Source organism: Vicugna pacos, chromosome 12 (genome assembly GCF_048564905.1).
Source record: "Vicugna pacos chromosome 12, VicPac4, whole genome shotgun sequence".
NCBI lineage: Eukaryota > Metazoa > Chordata > Mammalia > Artiodactyla > Camelidae > Vicugna > Vicugna pacos.
Genome location: NC_132998.1, coordinates 10,467,076 through 10,487,441, shown reverse-complemented (window position 1 = coordinate 10,487,441; position 20,366 = coordinate 10,467,076). Strand labels below are relative to the sequence as shown.

The 20,366-nt window shown below is 49.8% G+C and overlaps 1 protein-coding gene across 1 annotated transcript; it reads right to left on the bottom strand.

Moving 5' to 3' along the window:
• Nucleotides 1-6,727: 6,727 nt before the first annotated feature.
• Nucleotides 6,728-17,838, bottom strand: KRT79 (keratin 79). Its single transcript, XM_006203024.4, has 9 exons — nucleotides 17,248-17,838; nucleotides 15,137-15,357; nucleotides 14,013-14,073; nucleotides 13,802-13,897; nucleotides 9,592-9,756; nucleotides 9,270-9,395; nucleotides 8,389-8,609; nucleotides 7,660-7,694; nucleotides 6,728-7,408 (listed from the first exon to the last, which is right to left on the bottom strand). Exons 1-9 carry the CDS (start codon nucleotides 17,722-17,724, stop codon nucleotides 7,203-7,205), a joined length of 1,608 nt encoding a protein of 535 aa, XP_006203086.1. The 5' UTR covers nucleotides 17,725-17,838; the 3' UTR covers nucleotides 6,728-7,202.
• Between the last annotated feature and the right edge of the window lie 2,528 nt (nucleotides 17,839-20,366).

Sequence of the window (20,366 nt, the reverse complement as noted above, 5' to 3'; positions counted from 1 at the left end):
GACAGGGTTGAACATCCTCTCATCCTTTCAGTGAGTATCTCCCAAGTGCCAGCTTCATGCCAGGCACCATGCTGGATGCTTTTTATACATGTGATCGTGTAATCTTCCCAAAGCTCTCTGCAGTCAGTATTGTAGCCGTGTTTACAAACGATGACTTGGAAGACCCAGGAAGTAAAGTAACCCCCAGGGTCACACAGCAGGATGTGGTGGAGCCTGAACCCACAGCAGTCTGGTCCCAGAGGCTCTGCCCTCCCTGGCCTCTCACCCAGACCATCCTGCCTAGTATGGAGTCAGTCTGTCTACCGTATTCAGTGGCCAGTCCAGAAGTGGGCACCTGAACAAACCCGACTGAACTGACTATTTTGGTCAGATGGGCTCCAAGCGCACACACTTCTGGGATCTACCAATTTCCACCCTAACCACAGAGATGGGCATGGCTGGTGCAGCAGCTGCAGGAGCAGAAGGCACCTAGATCCACCCCCTGGGGGAGCTGAGTCTTTGCTTTGCTGCCCCGAGAGGCGGTGGGAGGGTGGCCAGGACCATAGCCTGAGCCGGGGCCCGGAGCGCAGACCCCTGGCTACCTCACCTGGGTCTCTGCGCCTCTCACTCACAGCTCCATTCTCCTGGCTGCCCCGGAGGTTGATGAGGACTTTCATGGGCTGGGAGGAGGGTTTGCCTCCACAACTCCAAGGAGTCTCGTGATGTGCCCATTGTGTCTTGTAATCTGCAGCTGTGACACTCCAACACGAGGAGAAAACGGTGTGTTGAGGTACTTCTCATCAAGTTAACTCTGAGTTGAGGGAGACGCCCCAGATGCCTCAGACAAAAAGTAAGATGAAGGAAAAGGAAGGGGGAGGGTGTAGCTCAGCAGCAGAGAGCGTGCTTGGCATGCACGAGGTCCTGGTTCAGCCCTCAGTATCTTCATTTAAAAAATAATAATAAATTAATTAAAACTAAATAAATAAACCTAATTATTCCCCCCCATAAAAATGTTAAAAATTATAAAGAAAAAAAGATGAAAGAAAGGCTACTTTGCTCTCCAGGTAGCAGTGCTCTCATGTAGAGCTGCCGTTACATGCCGGACACTGGGTGCTTTTCCTGTAAAAGGTCCCTTCCTCACAACAACACTGCCAAAGAAGGGCTGCTCTGCTCAGTTTAGAGCTATAGACCCTGAGGCTCAGAGAGGTTTTGTAACTTGCCTGAGACCACACAGCTGGGAAGTGGTGGAGGTAGGTGGCCAGTCCTGCCTAACTTCACAGCTTGTGACCTTAAGCTCTGCACCACAAGGCTTTTGTCAGAATCTGCAGGGGGGAAATTATACAGCCACTTAGACCCCGCAGCTTCTGTCCCACGAGAGCAGCAAAGGGGTCTCGGCCAGCACGCTGCGTCCTCTGGCCTTGCTTTTGTCACGTGACTGGTTGTCTGGCTCATGTGACCCTGGCCTTACAAGTACCCAGTAAGATATGACACCACCCTGAGGGGCCAGTTCTGTGGCCTCCAACTGCCTAAATCCAAACTAACTAAATTACAAATCCTACAATAAACCCAAAGCAAAACAGGAATAAAGCTCTGGACTAGAGCCATGTTCTAGGACCCTGTTATGAAGTGAGAATTGCCAGAAGTTCACAAAATGCTCAAATTAACTGTAGCCTGAGAAAGTGAAGGGAGGCAGGTTCTCAGTGTGCAAGAGAGCATTGATCCCCGAGTGAGAGAGGCCAAGAAGGGTTTCCTTCCCCAGGAGAGGGGAGGACGCCTCCTGCAGCATCGGGCCAGAGGCAGGGGATTGGACAAGGTGACTCTGCCTGGAGCAGCGACAGCTAAAAGCTGGGTCCCGCCCCACCCCCACAGCCTCAGCTCTTGTCCTCCGTGACCCTTCCTCCCTCCACTGGCAGCCGTTCCCCCATCTTGTCAAAGAGGGATGAACCACCTGACGAGGGTGTGGAGTGGGACGGAGGGTGTGTTTGCTTGGGGCTTGCTGGGTGAGGGCGGCAAGCCCTTGCATTCAGCCTTGGGATTACGGGGAGCCCAAGTCCTCTCTCACTCTCAGCCCCAAACCTGTGTGTGCTGTGGGAAAGCAACCCCCCCCCCGCCCTGACCCCATCCGTGCCCTCTCTCTGGCCTTCGCCACTCTTGAGTCACTCCATGGGGAGCCAGAGCCAACTTGGGGATCAGAGATTCTGCAGAAAAGGATCAGTCAGCATGTCGGGAAGGGGACAGTGAGGGCAGAGGGAGGGTGGGGAGCCCTTAGAACGGCAAGGAGGTCTGTGCCCAGGGTCCCCCCTTTCCCAGGGGCGGAGAGCACTCCTGGTCTCCTACCATGGGCCTGTGCGAGCAGGGTGGACCCAATATGTCTTGGCAGCGAAGCCATTCTTGTCAACGAAAAATGTTTGCCACTCCGGTCCCACAACTAGTAAGTGAAGCTGCAATTCAAACCTAGGAAGTGAGTATCTTCTAGAATGCTGTGCAGTTCTCCCCACCGGGAAAGGCAAGGCTGCCTCCTTGCCACTGCTTTACCCAGAGTTGGTTGTGCTTGATGTCAAATGTGTTTATTCCGATTGTGTGTTACTGTAATTTGTATCTTAGTTAAACGTTCTATAAATTGACGAAAAAACATATGCACAGCTCCATTTGTGAAACAGGTAACAGGGGAGATGCTCTGATTGGTGCAGAGGAGGGGACCATGAGCCTTCTCACCTGCTAGCCTCTCCCTGGACCCCCTGAGAGCAGCCCCTGGGTCCTGAGGCTCCAGGAATTCAACGTGGAAACCCCTGTGGGAATGCCCAGCGTTACACAAGTATTTCTAATTAACACATTGTTAGTGAATCTTCCTGACCCATGGTACAGTCTTTGAGTTTCGTGACATGATCATTAAAACTGTGTCTACTTAGTTTTTATATAGTATATAAATTGAAATATATATTGAAATATAATTCCAATAAAATTGCATCTTTGTTTTACTCTGACATCAGCAATTTTTTGCCCTCTCTCAGCTCATTTTCTCACCTATAAAATGAAATGTTTGGAGTAAATTGCCTCCAGTGTCTCTTCAGCTCCAGCACTCCTGCTTCTCAATTTCTTTTTCTATGAAGGCAGCATAACCCACTTGTTAAGAACTTGGGCTCTGGAACCAAACGGCTTGGAGTCCACACCCAACTCTGCTATTTACTAGTTGTGTGACCTTAGAGAAGTTACTTAATCACTCTGTGCCTCAGTTTCCTCATCTGAAAGATGGGGATGGTAATAGCACTTCTCCCACAGGCTGCTGTGAAGAGTGATCAGTTAGAGGGTGGACAGCAGTGCAGGGCACAGTGAGCATCAGTAAACGCTAGCTATTATTCCTATAAGGTGTTGTGCACCAGGCATGCTCTGCACTCCATCCCTACAGGAAAAGAAGGATCATTCTGAAGCTATGACTGCCTCCCAAAGCCAAGGGTCACCCCAGTTAGTGAGATGGAGCTGATTTTGATAAGTGCTAGGACTTTAGATTCCTAAGCTGTGGTTTAGGGTTCAAAATCCCTCTGCTGGCATTCCCACAACACTGGTGGAAGTTTCGTGGGGCTTGTCTGAGCTCTTTGAGGGAGACTGAGTAACCAGGCTCAGAGTGGAGAGGACATCAAAAAGGGTCTATTCCACAAATCAAAACTTTGATGAGGTATCGCCTCACACCAGTCAGAATGGCCATCATTAAAAAGTCCACAAACAATAAATGCTGGAGAGGGTGTGGAGAAAAGGGAACCTTCTTACACTATTGGTGGGAATGTAACTTAGTGCTGCCACTGTGGAAAGCACTATGGAGATTCCTTAAAAAACTAAATATAGTTGCCCTATGACCCAGCAATCCTACTCCTGGTTATATATCTGGGGAAAAAACTCTAATTAAAAAAGACACATGCACCCCAATGTTCATAGCAGCACTATTTACAATAGCCAAGACATGGAAGCAACCTAAATGTCCATCAAAAGATAACTTGACTCTCTTGTCAAATATTAGTTGACTGTATATGATTGGGAGTATTTCTGAGCTCTATTGCATTAGTCAATGTATCTGTTTTTAATGACAGGACCATACTGTTTTGATGATTATAGCTTTATAATATAGTTTGAAATCAGGAATTGTGGTGCCTCCGGCTTTCTTCTTCTTTCTCAAAATTTCTTTGGCTATTTTGGTACTTTTGTGCTTCCACAAGAATTTTAGGACTGTTTTTCTATTTCTGTATTGGAATCTTGATAGGGATTGCATTGAATCTACAAGTGGTTTTGGGTAGCATAGATATTTTAACAATATTAATTCTTTCAATCTATGAGGACAGGGTATCTTTCCATTTATCCATTTATTGAAGAAATCTTCAATTTCTTTCATGAACATCTTATAGTTTTCAATGTAGAGCTCCTTCACTTCCTTGGTTATGTTTATTCCTAAGTATTTTATTGTTTTTGATGCTATTGTAGATGAGATCATTTTCTTTGTTTCTTGTTAGTGTATAGAAAAATTATGGATTTTTGTATGTTACTTTTGTATCCTGTCACTTTACTGAATTCACTGATTAGATCTAACAGTTTTTTGGTGGAGTCTTTAGGATTCAGGATCATGTCACTTACAAATGGAAACAATTTTATTTTTTTCCTTTCCAATTCTGATGCCTTTTTTTTTCTTGCCTGATTGCTCTGGCTAGGGCTTCCAGTACTAGCTGAGTAGGAGTTGTGAAAGTGGGCATCTTTGTCTTGTTCCTGATTTTGGAGGAAAAGCTTGTGACCTTTTACCATTAAGTACGATGCTAGCTGTGGGCTTGTCATATATGGCCTTTATTATGTTGAGGTGTATTCTTTCTATACCTAGTTTGTTGATAGTTTTTATCATGAATGGATGTTGAATTTTGTCAGATGCTTTTTCTGCATCTATTGAAATATTGTTTGATTTTTTTTTATCTTTCATTCTACTACTGTGATGTATCACACTGATTGATTTGTGTATGTTGAACTACCCTTGCATTCCAGGGATGAATCCCACTAGATCATGGTGTATGGTCCTTTGAACGTGCTGCTGAATTCAACTTTCTAGCATTTCAGAGGGAATTTTTTGCATCTGTATTCACTGGGGATATTGGCCTATAGTTTTCTTTTCTTGTAGTGTCCTTATTTGGCTTTGATGCTGACCCCATAAAATAAGTTAGGGGATTTTCCCTCCACTTTGAGTTTTGGAGGAGTTCAAGAAGGATTGGCATTAATTCTTCTTTAAATGTTTGGTGAAAATTTACTAGTGAAGCCATCCGGTCCCCAGATTTTCTTTGTTGGGAGATTTTTGATTATTGAGTCCATCTCCTTATTAGGAACTGATCTTTCAAATTTCTAATTTCTTCCTGATTCATTCTTGGTAGGTTGTATGTTTCTAGGAATTTATCCATTTCTTCTAGGTTGTCCATTTATTGGCAGATGGTTGTACAGGGTAGCCTCTTATGATCCTCTGTATTTCTCTGGTATCAGTTGTAATGTCTCCTCTTTCATTTATGATTTTATTGATTTGGGCCTTCTCTCTCTTTATCTCGGTTAGTCTAGCTAAAGATTTGTCAATTTTGTTTATCTTTTCAAAGAACCAACACGTAGAGTTTTTTATCTTTTCTGTGATTTTTCTGTTCCCTATTTAATTTATTTCTACTTTAATCTTTATTATTTCCTTCCTTTTGCTAAATTTGGGCTTAATTTTTTCTCCTTTTTTTAGTTCCTTGAGGTGTAAGGTTAAGTTGTTTATTTGGGATCATTCTGTTTTCTTGATAAATGTGTTCATAGCTATCAACTTCCCTCATAGAACTGCTTTTGCTGCATCCCTTAAGTTTTGGTATGTTGTGTTTCTATTTTCTTTTGTCTCAAGATACTTTTTTATCTTCCTTTTAATTTGTTCTTTGACCCACTGGTTGTTCAAGAGAGTGTCATTTAATTTCCATGTATTCATGACTTTTCCAGGTTTCCTCCTATTATTGAGTTCTAGTTTCATACTATTGTGGTCAGCAAAGATACTTGATATGATTTCAACCTTCTTGAATTTGCTAAGACTTGTTTTGTGGCCTAACGTAGGATCCATCCTAGAAAATGTGCCGTGTGCACTTGAGAAGAATGTGTATTCTGTTATTGTCAGGGAAATGTGGATTTTTATTGATGACTGGATGTGAGGGCTGAGAGAGAAATCATCTGACTCCAAGGTGATGAGCTGGGAAACCAGAATCCAGGGGGAAGGGAAACAAAGGGAAGTAATTCTTGTTAAGGCCCTTCTAAGTCAGATGCTTTATGCATATTCTCATCACACCCTGCTTTTACAAAGGAAGAAACTGGGGCTCAAAGAGGTTAAGTAATTGGCCCAAGTTCACAAAGCTAGTAAGTGGCAGAGCTGGGATTTAAACCAAGGTCTATCTAGTTCTGAAGCCCAAGATCTCTCCACTGAACACTCATCCTGCCCGCCCACAGAATTAGCAGAGGGCTCAATAACATCAGGGGACGGGCTGACTCACAGGCAGCTGCTCAGTTGCTGGGTCCTACCATGAGCAATTTACATATTCCCTCCAGCCTTCTCCTTTGAACTCTGCAAAGGGGAGAGAACAGCCAAGGCCTAGAATGGTGATGGTCTCCATCTAGCGTGCTTTCAGCATGACTGAGGCATAGTGAGTGCATGGTTGCTGCTGCCTCAATCGTTGGGGAGCTAAACAAGGACAGTTTTCAGTTCCCTGGGCAGGACAGCTAGCTGCAGTTGCCATTTATTGAGACACATCACAAGTACAGACAGGGGAGGTGGGTGTAGGTAGATTCAGGAATTGGGTGGGTCTGGTAGGAGACTGGGGAGGTTGAAGTGCCTCTGGGTACCACTCGTGACTTCCCTCCCTCCTCCCTCAGCCTGATCTGAGCCCAGAGTAGATGAGTAGAAGAGGTGCGGGAAGCTGGGAAATCCAACTTCCTCTCAGTGGTCAGAAAATCACCCCCAAATCACCCAAACACATCACTCAAGCTGGTGGCCTTAACCTCCACTCCCATCCTATTGTATAACCAAACAGAGAAGCTGGGTAGATTTGAGACCTCCCCAAAATGCAGATTATATGCAAATACACTGAATCTGTGGTCCCAGGGCTATTCCTGCTCCTAAAGAGGTAGGTGAGGAGGGCAGCAGAGGTCGGGTAAGGGAGTGGGGACTAAAAGGGCCCTGGTTTGCAAGACAGCAGCTAATACCTCCGGCTGGACGTCTTGACCGTGGTGGTCTTCTGCAGGATGGAGGTGCCCCCAGGGGCGGGCCCTCCCTTGGCAGTGCTATAGCCCACATTGGTGCTGAATCCAGCCTTACTGGCTCGCCGACTCCCACCCAGCGATATGCCACCCCCAAAGCCAGCTGCGCCGCCTCCGCACACAGTGGTGGAGCTGCCCGTCACCGCTGCAAGGGAAAGGATCTGGGTGAGGCGGGGCAGCCATGCTGGGAGAGGGCGGGGGCTCCCAGAAATCGGTGAGGGATGAGAACGAAATCAGACAGGGGAGCCTTGGAAAAATGGGGGCAGGGAGCTCATTCTCTGGGACCCTCTGAACCTGTCCCCAGGACTCAAGTGGAAGGAACGTGTGCTCTGGCCAAGGACAGATTGAATGGACCGAGCAGAACTGGGGCTGGGCCTGAGGCAACAAAATACTCACAGATGCTAACGGCACTGGGACATTCTCCAGACATCCTGGGGGAAAGAGAAAGGCCAGGAGAAGGGTCAGTGGTCCCAGAAGCCCAAGTAAAAACCCGCCCTCTCCCTCCCTCTGCCTTTACAGTAGATCAATTCGGTGGGCCTTGAGACTCTCAGGAGCCAGAGCCCACATGACAAGACCAGGAGACACGCGAAGTTTGTGCATGTGGCCACCCTGGGCCAAGGGGCCCTTTCACCAGGTCCTAAAGCCAGTGCAGCAGAGAAAACAGAGCCGCAGCAGGTCGTGCAGCCCCATCCCCCTGCCCCTTTCCTCCACACATGGACCATAGAGTTCATCCTTGCTCAGATGGAATGGGAAACAAAACTCATGCCAAAACAGAGCTGGCCGTTTTCTGGCTAAGGTACATCCTTCATATCTCGCGCCTTCCCAAAGACAGAGATGATGAATTTTTTTCAAAGCTTCCACTGGTGGTGGAGTCTGATGTTGGAAGAGAGAGTCTTGCTCCTGTAGGCCTGCCAGACACCATCAGGATTACTGATGGTCATGCCAGCCCAGGAGCCACACAGCAGAGGCAGCGAACACAAGTGGGAAAGTCTCCCACAGGTGACGAATTAGAAGCCCAGCTCCCCGGTTCCTCCCTTGTCCCCTTGTACCAGCACCAGAGCAGACTACACGGGATCTCCCACAGGGCAGGAGAGCCCTCTGAATCCGGGCAGGAGGGGCACCCACCGGCTCTCCTCGCTCTCCAGCAGCTTGTGATAAGTGGCAATCTCCACGTCCAGAGCCAGCTTGATGTTCATGAGAGCCTGGTAGTCGCGCAGTAGCCGGGCCAGGTCCTCCTTGGCGTGGTGCAGGGCTGTGTCCAGGTCCCCAAGCTTTTTCTGAGCATCCTTTAATGCCAGGTCCCCACACCGCTCCGCTTCCACAATGGCAGTCTGCAGCTGCTGGCACTGCCCAGGGGATGAGAGACTTGGGGAACACTCTCCAGGGCCATTACCTTCATCTCTCTACCCTTAAGCCAGGCATCACCATACCCGCTTCCACTTCCCCCACCCCAACAAACTGGGAAAGAAGGAAAAGAGAAACATTCATCTGAGAGAAGAAATGTTATTACACAAACAAGATCATGTAGCACCGTTGGGAAAGTCCTTACTGAAGTCTAATCTTAGTCCCTCCTGCTGTAGCTCAAACCACTGCCTCAAAAAGATAAAATAAATAATACAAATTTGCCATTAACCAAATGCTTTACTCTGATCTCGGGAGGAGCCCAGGCTTTTTAGTCATGCCTTGGACGGAGTCAGCAATTGTGACCTGGACTCTTGAACCCTCAGCCTCCTGCTCTGACCTCTTAGAGATGGGCTCAATCTCCCTGGGGAGGTTGCCCCACCTGCTTCACCACTAATATGCTGTGTGATCTTGGGCAAGTCCCCTCCCCTCTCTGGGCCTCAGTTTCCTCCCTGTAAAAGGAGCATGTTGATCTTGATGGCCCAGCATTTGAGTGTGCCCTGTCTATGAGAAGAACAGGTCTCACCCTCAACATGACAATGAGAAGGTCTCTCACCTCTGCCAACACCCAGACCTGACGCTCAGGCCCGCTTCCAGAGGCTCACCTGCTTCTTGGCTGCATCCATCTCCCCCTGCAGCCTCTGGACAGTGCGGGTGAGCTCAGAGATCTCATTCTTGGTGTCCCGCAGGTTGTCCCCATGTTTCCCAGCTGTCACCTGCAACTCCTCGTACTGGAGGCCAAAGAAGTGGTAGTGAGCTATCAGATATACAGGCCCACGTGGGTAAACATTGGCCCCTGGGCCCAACCCTCACAACTAGAGGCTGGGTGTGTCTGGCCCCAGGCCTCCAAGGAGCCCAGAGGCCCAGGCCTCTCACAATGGGGGAAGGTCTGTGTCCGGTCCCAGCCCACATCCCGGAGCCAGCCACCTTGATCTGGTACCAGGCCTCGGCCTCAGCCCTGCTCTTCTGGGCAATCAGCTCGTACTGGGTCTTGACCTCGGCGATGATGCTGTCCAGGTCCAGGCTGCGGTTATTGTCCATGGAGAGGACGACATTGGTGTCAGACACGTGAGTCTGCACTTGGCTCAGCTCCTGCAGAAACAGAAGTCGCTGCTGTCACCAGCGCCCCTGCCCTAGGGCTCCCAGGGGGCAGCCCAAGGATGAAGGACCAGAGCCCCAGGTGGCATCAGGAGGCCTGTGTCTTCCCAGGCTCCACCCTCAAAGGAAGCTACAACTCCCAGGAAAGGCTTAAGTCTCTCCATCTGGAAAAGGGACTTCCAGGGTGATAGACATCTTTCTTTGTGTGGATTTGTGAGAGATTATAGAAGGGGAAAAGGAATGTGCACTCAAGCTGGCGCTGGGCCCTGAACCAGCACTTTTACCACCTCTTTAATCCTGAGAACACCCTGTGAGGCTTGCAGGGCTGCAGCCAGCCCACGGAATGCTCCTGTGCAAATTGGGAAACAACTCTCCTCTGGGCAGAGGCAGCTGGGAGGAGGCAGCTGGGAGGGCCTGGAGAGCCTAGTATGGGCCTGATTCAAACCCCACTCTCCACTCAGCCATTAACAACCTGCACCACCATTTACAGTGGTCCTGATGTAGGCAGGTGAGGAACGAGGCTTGGAGAAGTGACACATCCAAGGTCACCAGATTCAGGGTCATCCAGTCTGACTGAGCGGGGCCCAGACTGGGACCAGTCAGCTGAGCCAAAGCCCAAGTGAGTTCTTCTACAAGACATTGCTGTTTATAGACTATGGTCATGTTCTCAGACCCTCCCTGTGTTTCTGGGAACATCAGCTTTCACACCTAAACAGGTGTTTAAAGATGCCATGAACAGCAGGTTGGGTTTCAGTGTTCTGGCTTTGAGACTGACTTTGAGACCAACTCCATCACTCGGTCACGAATGCATTGCTTCCCAGTTGGTCTCTGCCTCCATCTCTCTCCCGTGGTCCTTCCTGCCCTGGGCTGCAGACTAACGGCCCTAAACCCCAGCTCCAGTCGAACCCCTCATTCACTCAGTGCTCCTCAGTGGCTCCCAAAGGGAAGCGAATCTTCCCACTAAGTCAACACCTCCCAGCACATTGCGGTCTTGTCCCCAGCTTTGCTCACTGCTGCCAGTGGGATTACAGCAGATACAGATAGAATAATAGCAGCAACAACCCTCACGTAGGGCTGTTTCCTGTGGTCAGGCACTGGGCTGGGCACTTGGCAGACCAACTCTTACCTGACCTTTCCCAACGGCACAGACAGTAACTCACCCAAAATCACAAACCATTAAGCAGGGAGTCCAGTCTCAAATCTAGGGAGACTGACACCAGAATTTAAGCTGAAAAGGACTCAAGCGGAGACAGAAATAAAGAGAGAAAGAATTACCTCTTGTAATAAACTATAATGGAAAAGAATTGGGAAAAAAAGAGTACAGATGCATACATATGTATATGTGTACTTAATCACTTTGCTGCACACTTGAAACTAACACAGTATTGTAAATCAACTACACTCCAACAAAAAATTAAACTTAAGAAAAGAACTACCAAAGCCAAAATTGATAGCCTACTGACATAGAGTTAAATTCCTGAATTAGGTTGTCTCTTAAAAGGTGGGATGAGTTGGGAGGACAGCAGTGAGGGTAGAAACCCAATCACTAAAACATTTGTGGTTTAATGAAAAGACACGAGCTCTGAAAGCAGGCAAAGCTAAGTTCAAGTCCCCAGGGTGACATTCACCAGCTGAAGGACCAAGGGGATGAGCCACATGAGGCCTCAGCCTTCTTTTCCATAAAATGGCCAGGATGATACCTTCCTCACACAGTTGATCTGAGGTTCAGATTCATACGTGGCCCATGGCGGGTGCTCAGTAAAATGCATCATTTGCCTAGACTTCTCTGCAGGTCAGTCCAGAGGCAGGTGCCACAGATAAAACCATTTTGTCACAGCTCTGCACTGCCAGTATCATCTTGCAGCGTCACCCCTCATCTCCCCAGCTCAGGGTCCCTCCATAGTCCTGGGCCAGAGCATGATCCTGAACAAAATTAACTTGGAATTTTTAAGACAAAGAGGCAAATACTGTCTACCAGTCACCACCAAGAGTGGATGAGGGTCTTCTGTCTAGGACAAGGGGACAAAGATACCCAAGTTAAACTTGATATCAATCTCCTATGAACCACTAGAATGAATTCTAAAATGTGTGTGAGAGGCATGCAGCCAGCCAGACTTCCTTAAGGAAAAGTCAAACCAAATAGATTTTCTTCCGTGGCTGTGTTATCCAACTACTAAAGGATGTCACAGATGTTATCTGACCAAGTCTTTTTTGGGGAAGTCCTTTTTATTCCCTCTATTTGAAATTGCTTTTCTCTGGCATTCTTAAAAATAAGAGAGAAAATGTGGGCCAGGTGATGCCATGGTTCACTGGATTTTAAAATAGCTGAGCCACTTGAAACCCAAATTATTTACCGGGGGGGATGAGATCAGCATGGTGGGAAGGTACCAGTGAAGATCTAGTTCTTGGGGCAGTGGGTATAGCTCAGCGGTAGAGCACATGCTTAGCATGCATGAGGTCCTGGGTTCAATTCCCAGAACCTCCGTTTAAAGAAAAAAATTTAGTTCTTGGACTAGGACCCTTTTCTTGGCTCTGTCTGCCTTCATGTGTTTATCAGTGTTTTACCCTGAAATGTTATCAAATAACTAAATGGAAAGCTTATCAGTTCTGCAGATATCTCAGAGTTTGAGTACCACTAATACACCCACTTATCCAATTGGGCATCTCCAATCTATGGATAGAGAATCAAGTTTCAAAGCATCCACATGGGGGAGGGTATAGCTCAGTGGTAGAGTGCATGCTTGGCATGCACGGCATGCACAGGGTCCTGGGTTCAATCCCCAGTCCCTCCATTAAATAAATAAACAAACAAACAAACAAACCTAATTATCACCCCCCCCCAAAAAAAAAAGCAAAGGACCCACAACGACCTAAAATAATGGGATGAAACCATAACAATATTTCATAGGAAAAAGGGGAATCATTAACTCATACTCAGTTTCAAAAATTCAGCTGCCTGAATATAGGAAGCTGGAAGACACTTGAAAGCATTCATGAGAAAAAATCCAGAGGACTTTTAAGGACCAAACATTGCAAAGTGGCTTCTAAAAATAGCACATAAACTAGTACAATAGTAGTCTGCATGAACAGAAGCCTGTATCTGTACTCTGCCTTCCCATCTCTCTGCCTTCCGAATTCTGCACTAAGAACCCTACTTCCTCAACTTCCTCACATGCCACAGATGTCGGTTCCCCAATCATCCTAACCTCTAAAGTGTTGTTGTACAAAGGACACACGTTACTTGGAAGACAGTTGGATATGTGCAGCCCAGACGGCAGAATCAGGGCCAACAAGAAGTCAGCTTTCCAATAAAGTTGTTCAACAATGGAAGTGCCTGCACTGAAAAATAGTGAGCTCCCTCTCACCAGAAGTATTCAAGTCGAGGCTACATGCCCCCCTGTCTTGGATGTTAGAGAAAGGGCTCTTATACTGAGTGAAAGGTTGGCCTTGAGGTCCCTACCAAGTTTAAGAGTCTATGATTCAATGATCAACTCATGTCAAGTTCAACCCCTCACCTTAGTCTTCAAAGCCCCTTTGTTTCCTGGGACCCCTCTTGGAGTCCATGATGTACCCACTACCCACTCCTCACCTCCTATTCAACCTGGAATCTCAGTCCCCACTCTCTGCCCATCACTGTTCCTCCATCCCTTGCTCCATTACAAACTGGGCAAGAAAGGGAAGAGTGTATCACAGTAGCAAGAGTCAGACCTTGAAGCCCAAGGATCAGGCTTTAATTCCAGTGCTGCCTCTTACTAGCTCGGTGACTGTGGGCAAGTTACTTGAAGCCTCAGGGGCCCTGACTATGAAATAGAGGCAATAAGAGTATCTATATTATGGACTGGTTGAGAGGATTATGTCAAAAGCTTAGCCCAGTGCCTGGCCATTAAAAGCACGTAATACATGGACGCTAGTATTGGTTAAAAGTCCAGGTGCTCTCTTCTATCAAGTAAGCTGCATTGGTGAATTCAGATCAGACTTCCAGACGGGATCCCCAACGCTGTCTGTAAATGTAAGTGTCCCTGTGCATTGGCTATCTCACCATCTCGTAGAGATGACTCAGGAAGTCAATCTCCTCGGTCAGGAGGCGCACTCTGCCTTGCAGATCCATTCGGCCCATGTATGCGGCATCCACATCCTGGGGGTGAGGGAGGGAGCAGTTGGCTCAGCCCCTAGGGCTCTTGCCTCTGTGTGAGTCAGCCCAGCACCCTCGCAGCCAAACCACCTGCCCCCACCCCCTGCACCCTGCTCACCTTCTTGAGCACCACAAACTCGTTCTCCGCACCAGTGCGCTTGTTGATTTCATCCTCGTACCTGTTACACAGGGAAGACTCAGCCCAGGCTCAGCCCAGTTCTGCCTTTTAAGACGTTGAACCCACTTGGCTTTAAGAAAGCCCTGATGGGTTTCACACAGGCCAAGAACACCTTTGGGGAGCAGTTCTGCAGTGCAGCCAACCAATGAAGAAACTGCGGGTACAGTCTTTAAATGTGTCTCCCACCCACTCTGAGGAAATGGGCTCAGAATTTGTGCAATAATATGGCAATTGAGAGCAGCCATCCCTTCGGCTCAGAGCCCTTGGGAGGCTTTGCAGGAACACGTGAAGATGTGTCAACCATGGTTAACCTTTGCATTCACTTTTGATAACAGGATGTTATTGAAAATAATTAACTTCTCTCCAGCTGCTTTTGCGTAGACTGTAAGGTTGGTATTTGCCAGTGTCAAGCAACTGGAAAAGTTATGAAAGTTTCGACCTTAAACATATAAAAACATGTATCAACCAATCATAATATGTGAAACTTACTTGCATCTTGATTCAAGAAAAGCATATTTTTAAAACTTATGGCACCATGGAACAATTAGAAATTCAATTGTTGATTGGATAGTTGATGATATTGAGGATTAGTGTTTTAAAAGATTTAGGTGTTCTTATGGCATTGTGTTTCTGTGTTATTAAGTTACGCAGATGAACAATGTGAATATATCCACTAAAATATTTGTGAATGAAATGACAAAATGGCTGAGATGTGCTTCAAGACAATAAAGGAAGAAAAGTGAGTAAGGGTACAGATGAAACAAATGAGTAAGGGTATAGATGGCTGTGAGCTGATGATTATTAAAGCTAGGTAATGAGAACATAGAGGTTCATTACACAGTTCTCCCTACCTTACGATAGTTTTTTAAATTACAAAAATACACAGTGCGACAATCCTCCAGGAGGCAATGGGCCAGGGCCTGAGCCCCAAAAGGAGGCAGCTGTATCTGGGCACTCCCTCAGGTGGGTCCCAGGATGTGGGAATGGGGGCCCTCTCTCAGGAGATTTCCTGCGCTGCCCCCTCCACATCCCCACATGGCCCCACACCGTCCAGCCCTCCTCACTTGTTCTTGAAGTCCTCGACGACATCCCGCACATTCCTCAGCTCTGAGTCCAGCCTCTCCCGCTCACTCAGGAGGCTGTCCAGGTTCCTCTGCAGGTTTCTGATGTAATTCTCAAAGAGGGGCTCCAGATTTTTCCTGGTGACGCCTGAGTTCTGGCCCTGCTCCTGCAGCAGTGCCCACTTGGTCTCCAGCACCTTGTTCTGCTGCTCCAGGAACCGCACCTGAGCCAGAGCAAGAAGGGTGGGCCGGCGCCATCCCCCAGCCCCAGGAGAGACCAAGGAGCGGGCCCACCATCAGCATCCGTTCCTGACCAGAACATCACGGGGCAGCGCAGCCCCCCTGCTGTAGGGAGAAGTTTCTGAGAGAGCCATCATTGCCGAGAAAGACAGTCCAATCTGATAACAAGGACTCAAGAGTTAATAAATATAAAAGCCCCAGCCCTGTCATGTACTAGTTAGTGACAGTCCAGTCACCTCTCTGGGTCTCCCACTCTCATGTGTCCTGGGTAAACTGAAGGAGATCAATGTTTCTGAACCTTAATTCTGCACCGAAATCAATTTTTAAAAATGCAGGTGCATATAAAATATATGTGAATATAAATATACATATATACAGGCAAATATACATACAGAGAAAAAGAAAGCAAATGTGGCAAAATGCTAAAAACTGGTGAACCTGGGAGGAACGATATACAGGAATATGTTGTATTATTATTGCAACGTTTCTGTAAATTTGACATTTTTTTATTTTTAAAATATGAATGTGCAGCCCTATCTCTGTAGACTCAGAAGGATGCTCATGGTGTAAGTTTAACAGATCCCAGTGGGTTCTCTGCCCAGCCAGGGTTCCAAGACACGAGACATGGACAGCCTGTCAGGCCCCCAGCTCCCAGGCCTTGATTCTGAGAGGCTGAAAGAGGGCTTTGCTTGTGTGACCTCTGGGACAGTCCCACAGAAGAACCGAAAGTCACTAGGGAGAAGGTAAGGAGGTGGGCGGAATAATTTGCTTCACCCTTTGCCATCCAGTTTCTCCAGATCCCACCTCCACAGCACCCCAGGATCACAGTCACATGGCCCCGGGGCACCATGCACCAGGTCCACCAGCCAGGAGCAGTGACAAGACCTCTTAGTGCCACAAACTTGAGTCCCAGGCTCACCTCTGTTTCTAAGTACCTGTATGATTCTAGACAAATCACTTGCCCCCTCCAGACCTCAACTTTTTCTTCTCAAAAATGGACACACTATCACCTAGTCTAATTTCCCCTGGGACACTGTGGATGTCACATGAGAATGGAGACATGAATGCCCTCTGGGAACCCATTGAACCAATGTATAGTCATCCACCAGGATTTTCCTCATCATGGTCTCCACTGCCTGGGAGCTCGGGGTGGAGGTAGACATTGCAGCAAAATGGACCTGGAAATGCCAGAGACTAGTACAAGAGCTGGCCCAGTTGGCCTGGAGGCCAGAGAAGGAATCAGGACATGCCCAATATGGAATAGATCAAACTCCCTACCACGGGGTCAGAGTGACCCGGTGACTGCCATTCTCATTGTCCACCCCAAACGGAGCTTCATGGCTGGAACAGTGAAGAGGAATCAAAGAAGCAAAAAGGAGATTTCGCTAGGACCGCCCCACCACCACCACTGCGTCCTGATCACAGCTTTGTCCTTAGACCTCCCCCAAGACTGAGAGAACCGGGAGCAGATGGGGCTCCCTGGGGACTTGACACTCAAGCCTGTTTCCCCAGCTGTAAAATGACAAGAGGCAGTAAGGGCCACCCAACCCAGAGAAGCAATGAGGACATCTGCTTAATTTAATTGTGCAGTAAAGCTGCTGTGTAACCGCGCTAATGATGGCCGAAGGAAAGGCTGCAACCCAGTCAAGCAGGGCGGAGCCAACAGGCCTCATGAGTGGATCGGAGATTCACCATCAACTACAGTAAAGACTGTCCAGCCATCCACATCCAGGCATCCCAGGCTCAGGCCAGAATTGTTCCAAAAGTCATTCCCAGGGCACATGTGCCGCAACAGCGTCCACCCGGCCCATCCTCTCTTGGGGGCCCGGCTCCTCCTCCACAGCCCCTCCCTGCCTTCTTCCACCTCGGCCCACCTTGTCGATGAAGGAAGCAAACTTGTTGTTCAGCACTTTGATCTGCTCCCGCTCCTGGGTGCGCACCCGCTGGATCTCTGGGTCTATCTCCACGTTGAGGGGGGTCAGCAGGCTCTGGTTGACAATGACCTGCTGGATGCCACCCGGAGGACAGGCAGGCCTGAACGTCTGCCTCCCAGCCCCCAGGCCCATATAGGCCCCACCGCCAAGGCCAAAGCCTCCCGGGCCCCGCCCTGATGAGGCCCCTCCAGCCACACTGCCAGAGATGCTCTTGCTGCCCCCCAAGTTATGGAGGCTCCGGCTGCCAAAGCCGCCTATTCTGGGGCCACAGCGGGCCCCCTCACTGCTGCCACTGCTCTGGGACACCGTCACTGAGCTAAAGCTCGTGTGGGCCTGGGACCTGCCCCCACCACTGGCAGAGCTGGAGCTGAAGCCCCCGTTGGTGGAGAACATCCGCCGAGACACAGAGGACTTCATGGTTGCAGAGGGGCAGGAACGCAGGCCAGCAGTGAGCTGCTGGGCCACTGATGGGCTTTTTATCTTTTCCCAGCTGGGCTGGCTCCTGGGCTCCGCAGACACTCCTGCCCCATCACCCCAGGAAGAGAGGGAGGGGCCCTGCAGGCCGGGGGAGGGCCAACTGCTCCCGGTTATCTCCTGTGCTCCGGCGCTGCGGCTAAGCCGAGACTGATGGGGCAGGATGTCACCTTCTGCTCCCCCCGGGGGCACTCCTGACTTGGAACAGGATGACACAGTCTCCTACAGCCTCCCCCACCACCCAGTGGCTGGTTACTCTCCTCCCATCCAGCCCTGGTGGCCGCCATCAATGGGGCTCTGTTCTGTGGGTTTTGTCCACGGCCCCGGGAGTAAGCCAAGGCCCCAGGGCCCGGGGCTGTGCAGGTGGTAAGGGAGGAAGTGTTGGGCAATGGATGGTTGTGAGAGTGCCCAGACCTGCTCCCGTCCTACCTCCCCAGCCCACAGCCTCATTGCCTCCTGACAGGTCCAGGGTTGGGGGGCACAGGTGACAGCATAAGGTGGGCGTAGTCTGTTCTTTTGTCACACGCTGACAGACTGTCTGCTCGGCAGAGATCCTGTGCTGGGCAAAGTGGATACCAGGATAGAAAGAGGGTCCCTGCCCAACCTTGGGACCTGGGCACTTACTAAGCAGGTAGAAGGGCCTGGGTGCCCAGGTGCCCCAAAGCCAGGGGAGGAGGAGGCAAAACACACTCTTTGGGGCCCTGAAGAGAGACAGGGAGGAGGGCCTCGACCACCGCCTGAGACCCCAACCCTCTGCCCCATGGCAGGGCCGCCCCAGAAGGGCCCGGCCACTTTGGAGGGAGCTGGAAGTGGGCGGAGGACACACCCCATCCTGGCTGGACGTACGAACAGATCCAAGAAGCATGTGTTCAACAGAAGCCCAGAGAGGCCCCAAAACATTTCCGTCTTCTCAGCCCACGGAGCCCGGGGGTCAAAGCTAGTCAAGTGTTAGAACAAGGTCGTGTTGAGGAGGTGACTTTAGCGGTTGTCCCTCTTCACCGTCCTCAGCTTTCAGCAAGCAGTTGGGCCCGGAGCGGAGACACGTGCCTGAGGGAAGGAGCAGAAACAGCGCTCGCTGTGGTCCTCACACAGCTGCCGGGTTAGAACTGGGACTCGCATCGACTGTCTCCCCAGGACCCCAAAGGAGAGGACATGGGACCATCTCCACCGCCCAAGGAAGGCCGGCAGAGAGCATGCCCGCTCCAGGCCCAGAGGAGCCTGTGGGACCCTCTCCTAGGGCCCTGGGAGGATGTAAGCGGCTCCCAGTTGCCTGAAGAAGTTGAACCCCGCCTCCCTTTACATGATGGAGTTGAGGGCACTCAACAGAACTAGTCCCTTCATGCCCATAGGGATTTTCCTCCCTGCTTGGAGTTAGGACACCAGACATTTGGGGGAGCCAGGCTGGGAGATGAATTCCCACTGAGCTGTGTGTCCAAGGGCAACACTCAACCTCTCTGGGCCTCCTCGCCTCTGCCTACAAGCAAGGCCGTCCAGAGAAGCCCTTTCAAAAGACACTGGCCCAAGATCCCAAGACTGAGCCATCACTTCCCACTGACTTTTATCTCCGGTCCCTGAGGCTGTAATCACTTTCTCAGCCTCCCTTATCTCTCCCCACATGGCATGCGAGGGAGAGACAGTGGTGAGTGGGGTCCCCCTGGGGAAGAGGGTGATGTCAGCCATCTGAGTCAGGCATAGCCAGCTTGGTGGGAGTTGAGTCGGCTGCAAACACACACTCCACTCCTCCCCAGAGACTGATACCCTCCTGTATTTACCTGGTGCTCTGTGCCAGGCTTTCAGCCAGGAGCTGGTGATAGCCGCGCAGGCAGCCCAGGACCGGCTCTCACTTTTACTGCTTAGAGACAGCCTCTGTCCCACCGAGCCCAGACAGCGCAGGAGCCACTGTGCCTTCTCCGGCCCAACTCTCTAATCCACCTTCATACTGGCCACCCAAACTCATACCTTTCTATAGCCGAGCAGGCACGGTTCCCTCCCCTGCTGCTGCTTGGACCAAGGGCTCCATCTCTGGAGACGTTCCTCTGCCCCGGGTCCCTCCTTGCACAGGACACAAGGACAGAGAAGATGGAGCGTTGCTGCTGCTATAGAAGGGATGGGGTGAGATGGCTGATGGCATCAACCAAGCACCCAGTACAGATCAGGCTGGGTGCTGAGCCCAAGACAGAAAAGATGAAGCGGTGAAGAAAACAGCCAATGCCCTTGAGGAACCATCCAGGGCAGGTCTTTCTCACCCAATAGGAATGACTGTTAGAGTCAGCGTTTATTGAGCACTTACTATATGGCAGATGCTTTCCATGCAAATGATGTAACCAGTCTCCACACTAAGGATGCTCCTTTTGCCTCTTTCCCACCCCAGACCCATTCGCCGACCTCCTTGACCCCTGTGGGCTGCTCCCTGGCTCTTTGGCTTCTGGGGAGATGGGGTGAGTTTGGCCAAGGGGGAGACACTAGCAGGAGACCTGGGGGGGGCGGATTTCTCCTCGATGCCCTCCCTACTCGAGGGGTGGCAGCCTTCCTCCATGATTGCAGCTTCTTCCAGTCCCCACGCCTCTATCACCTAGTCAGTCACC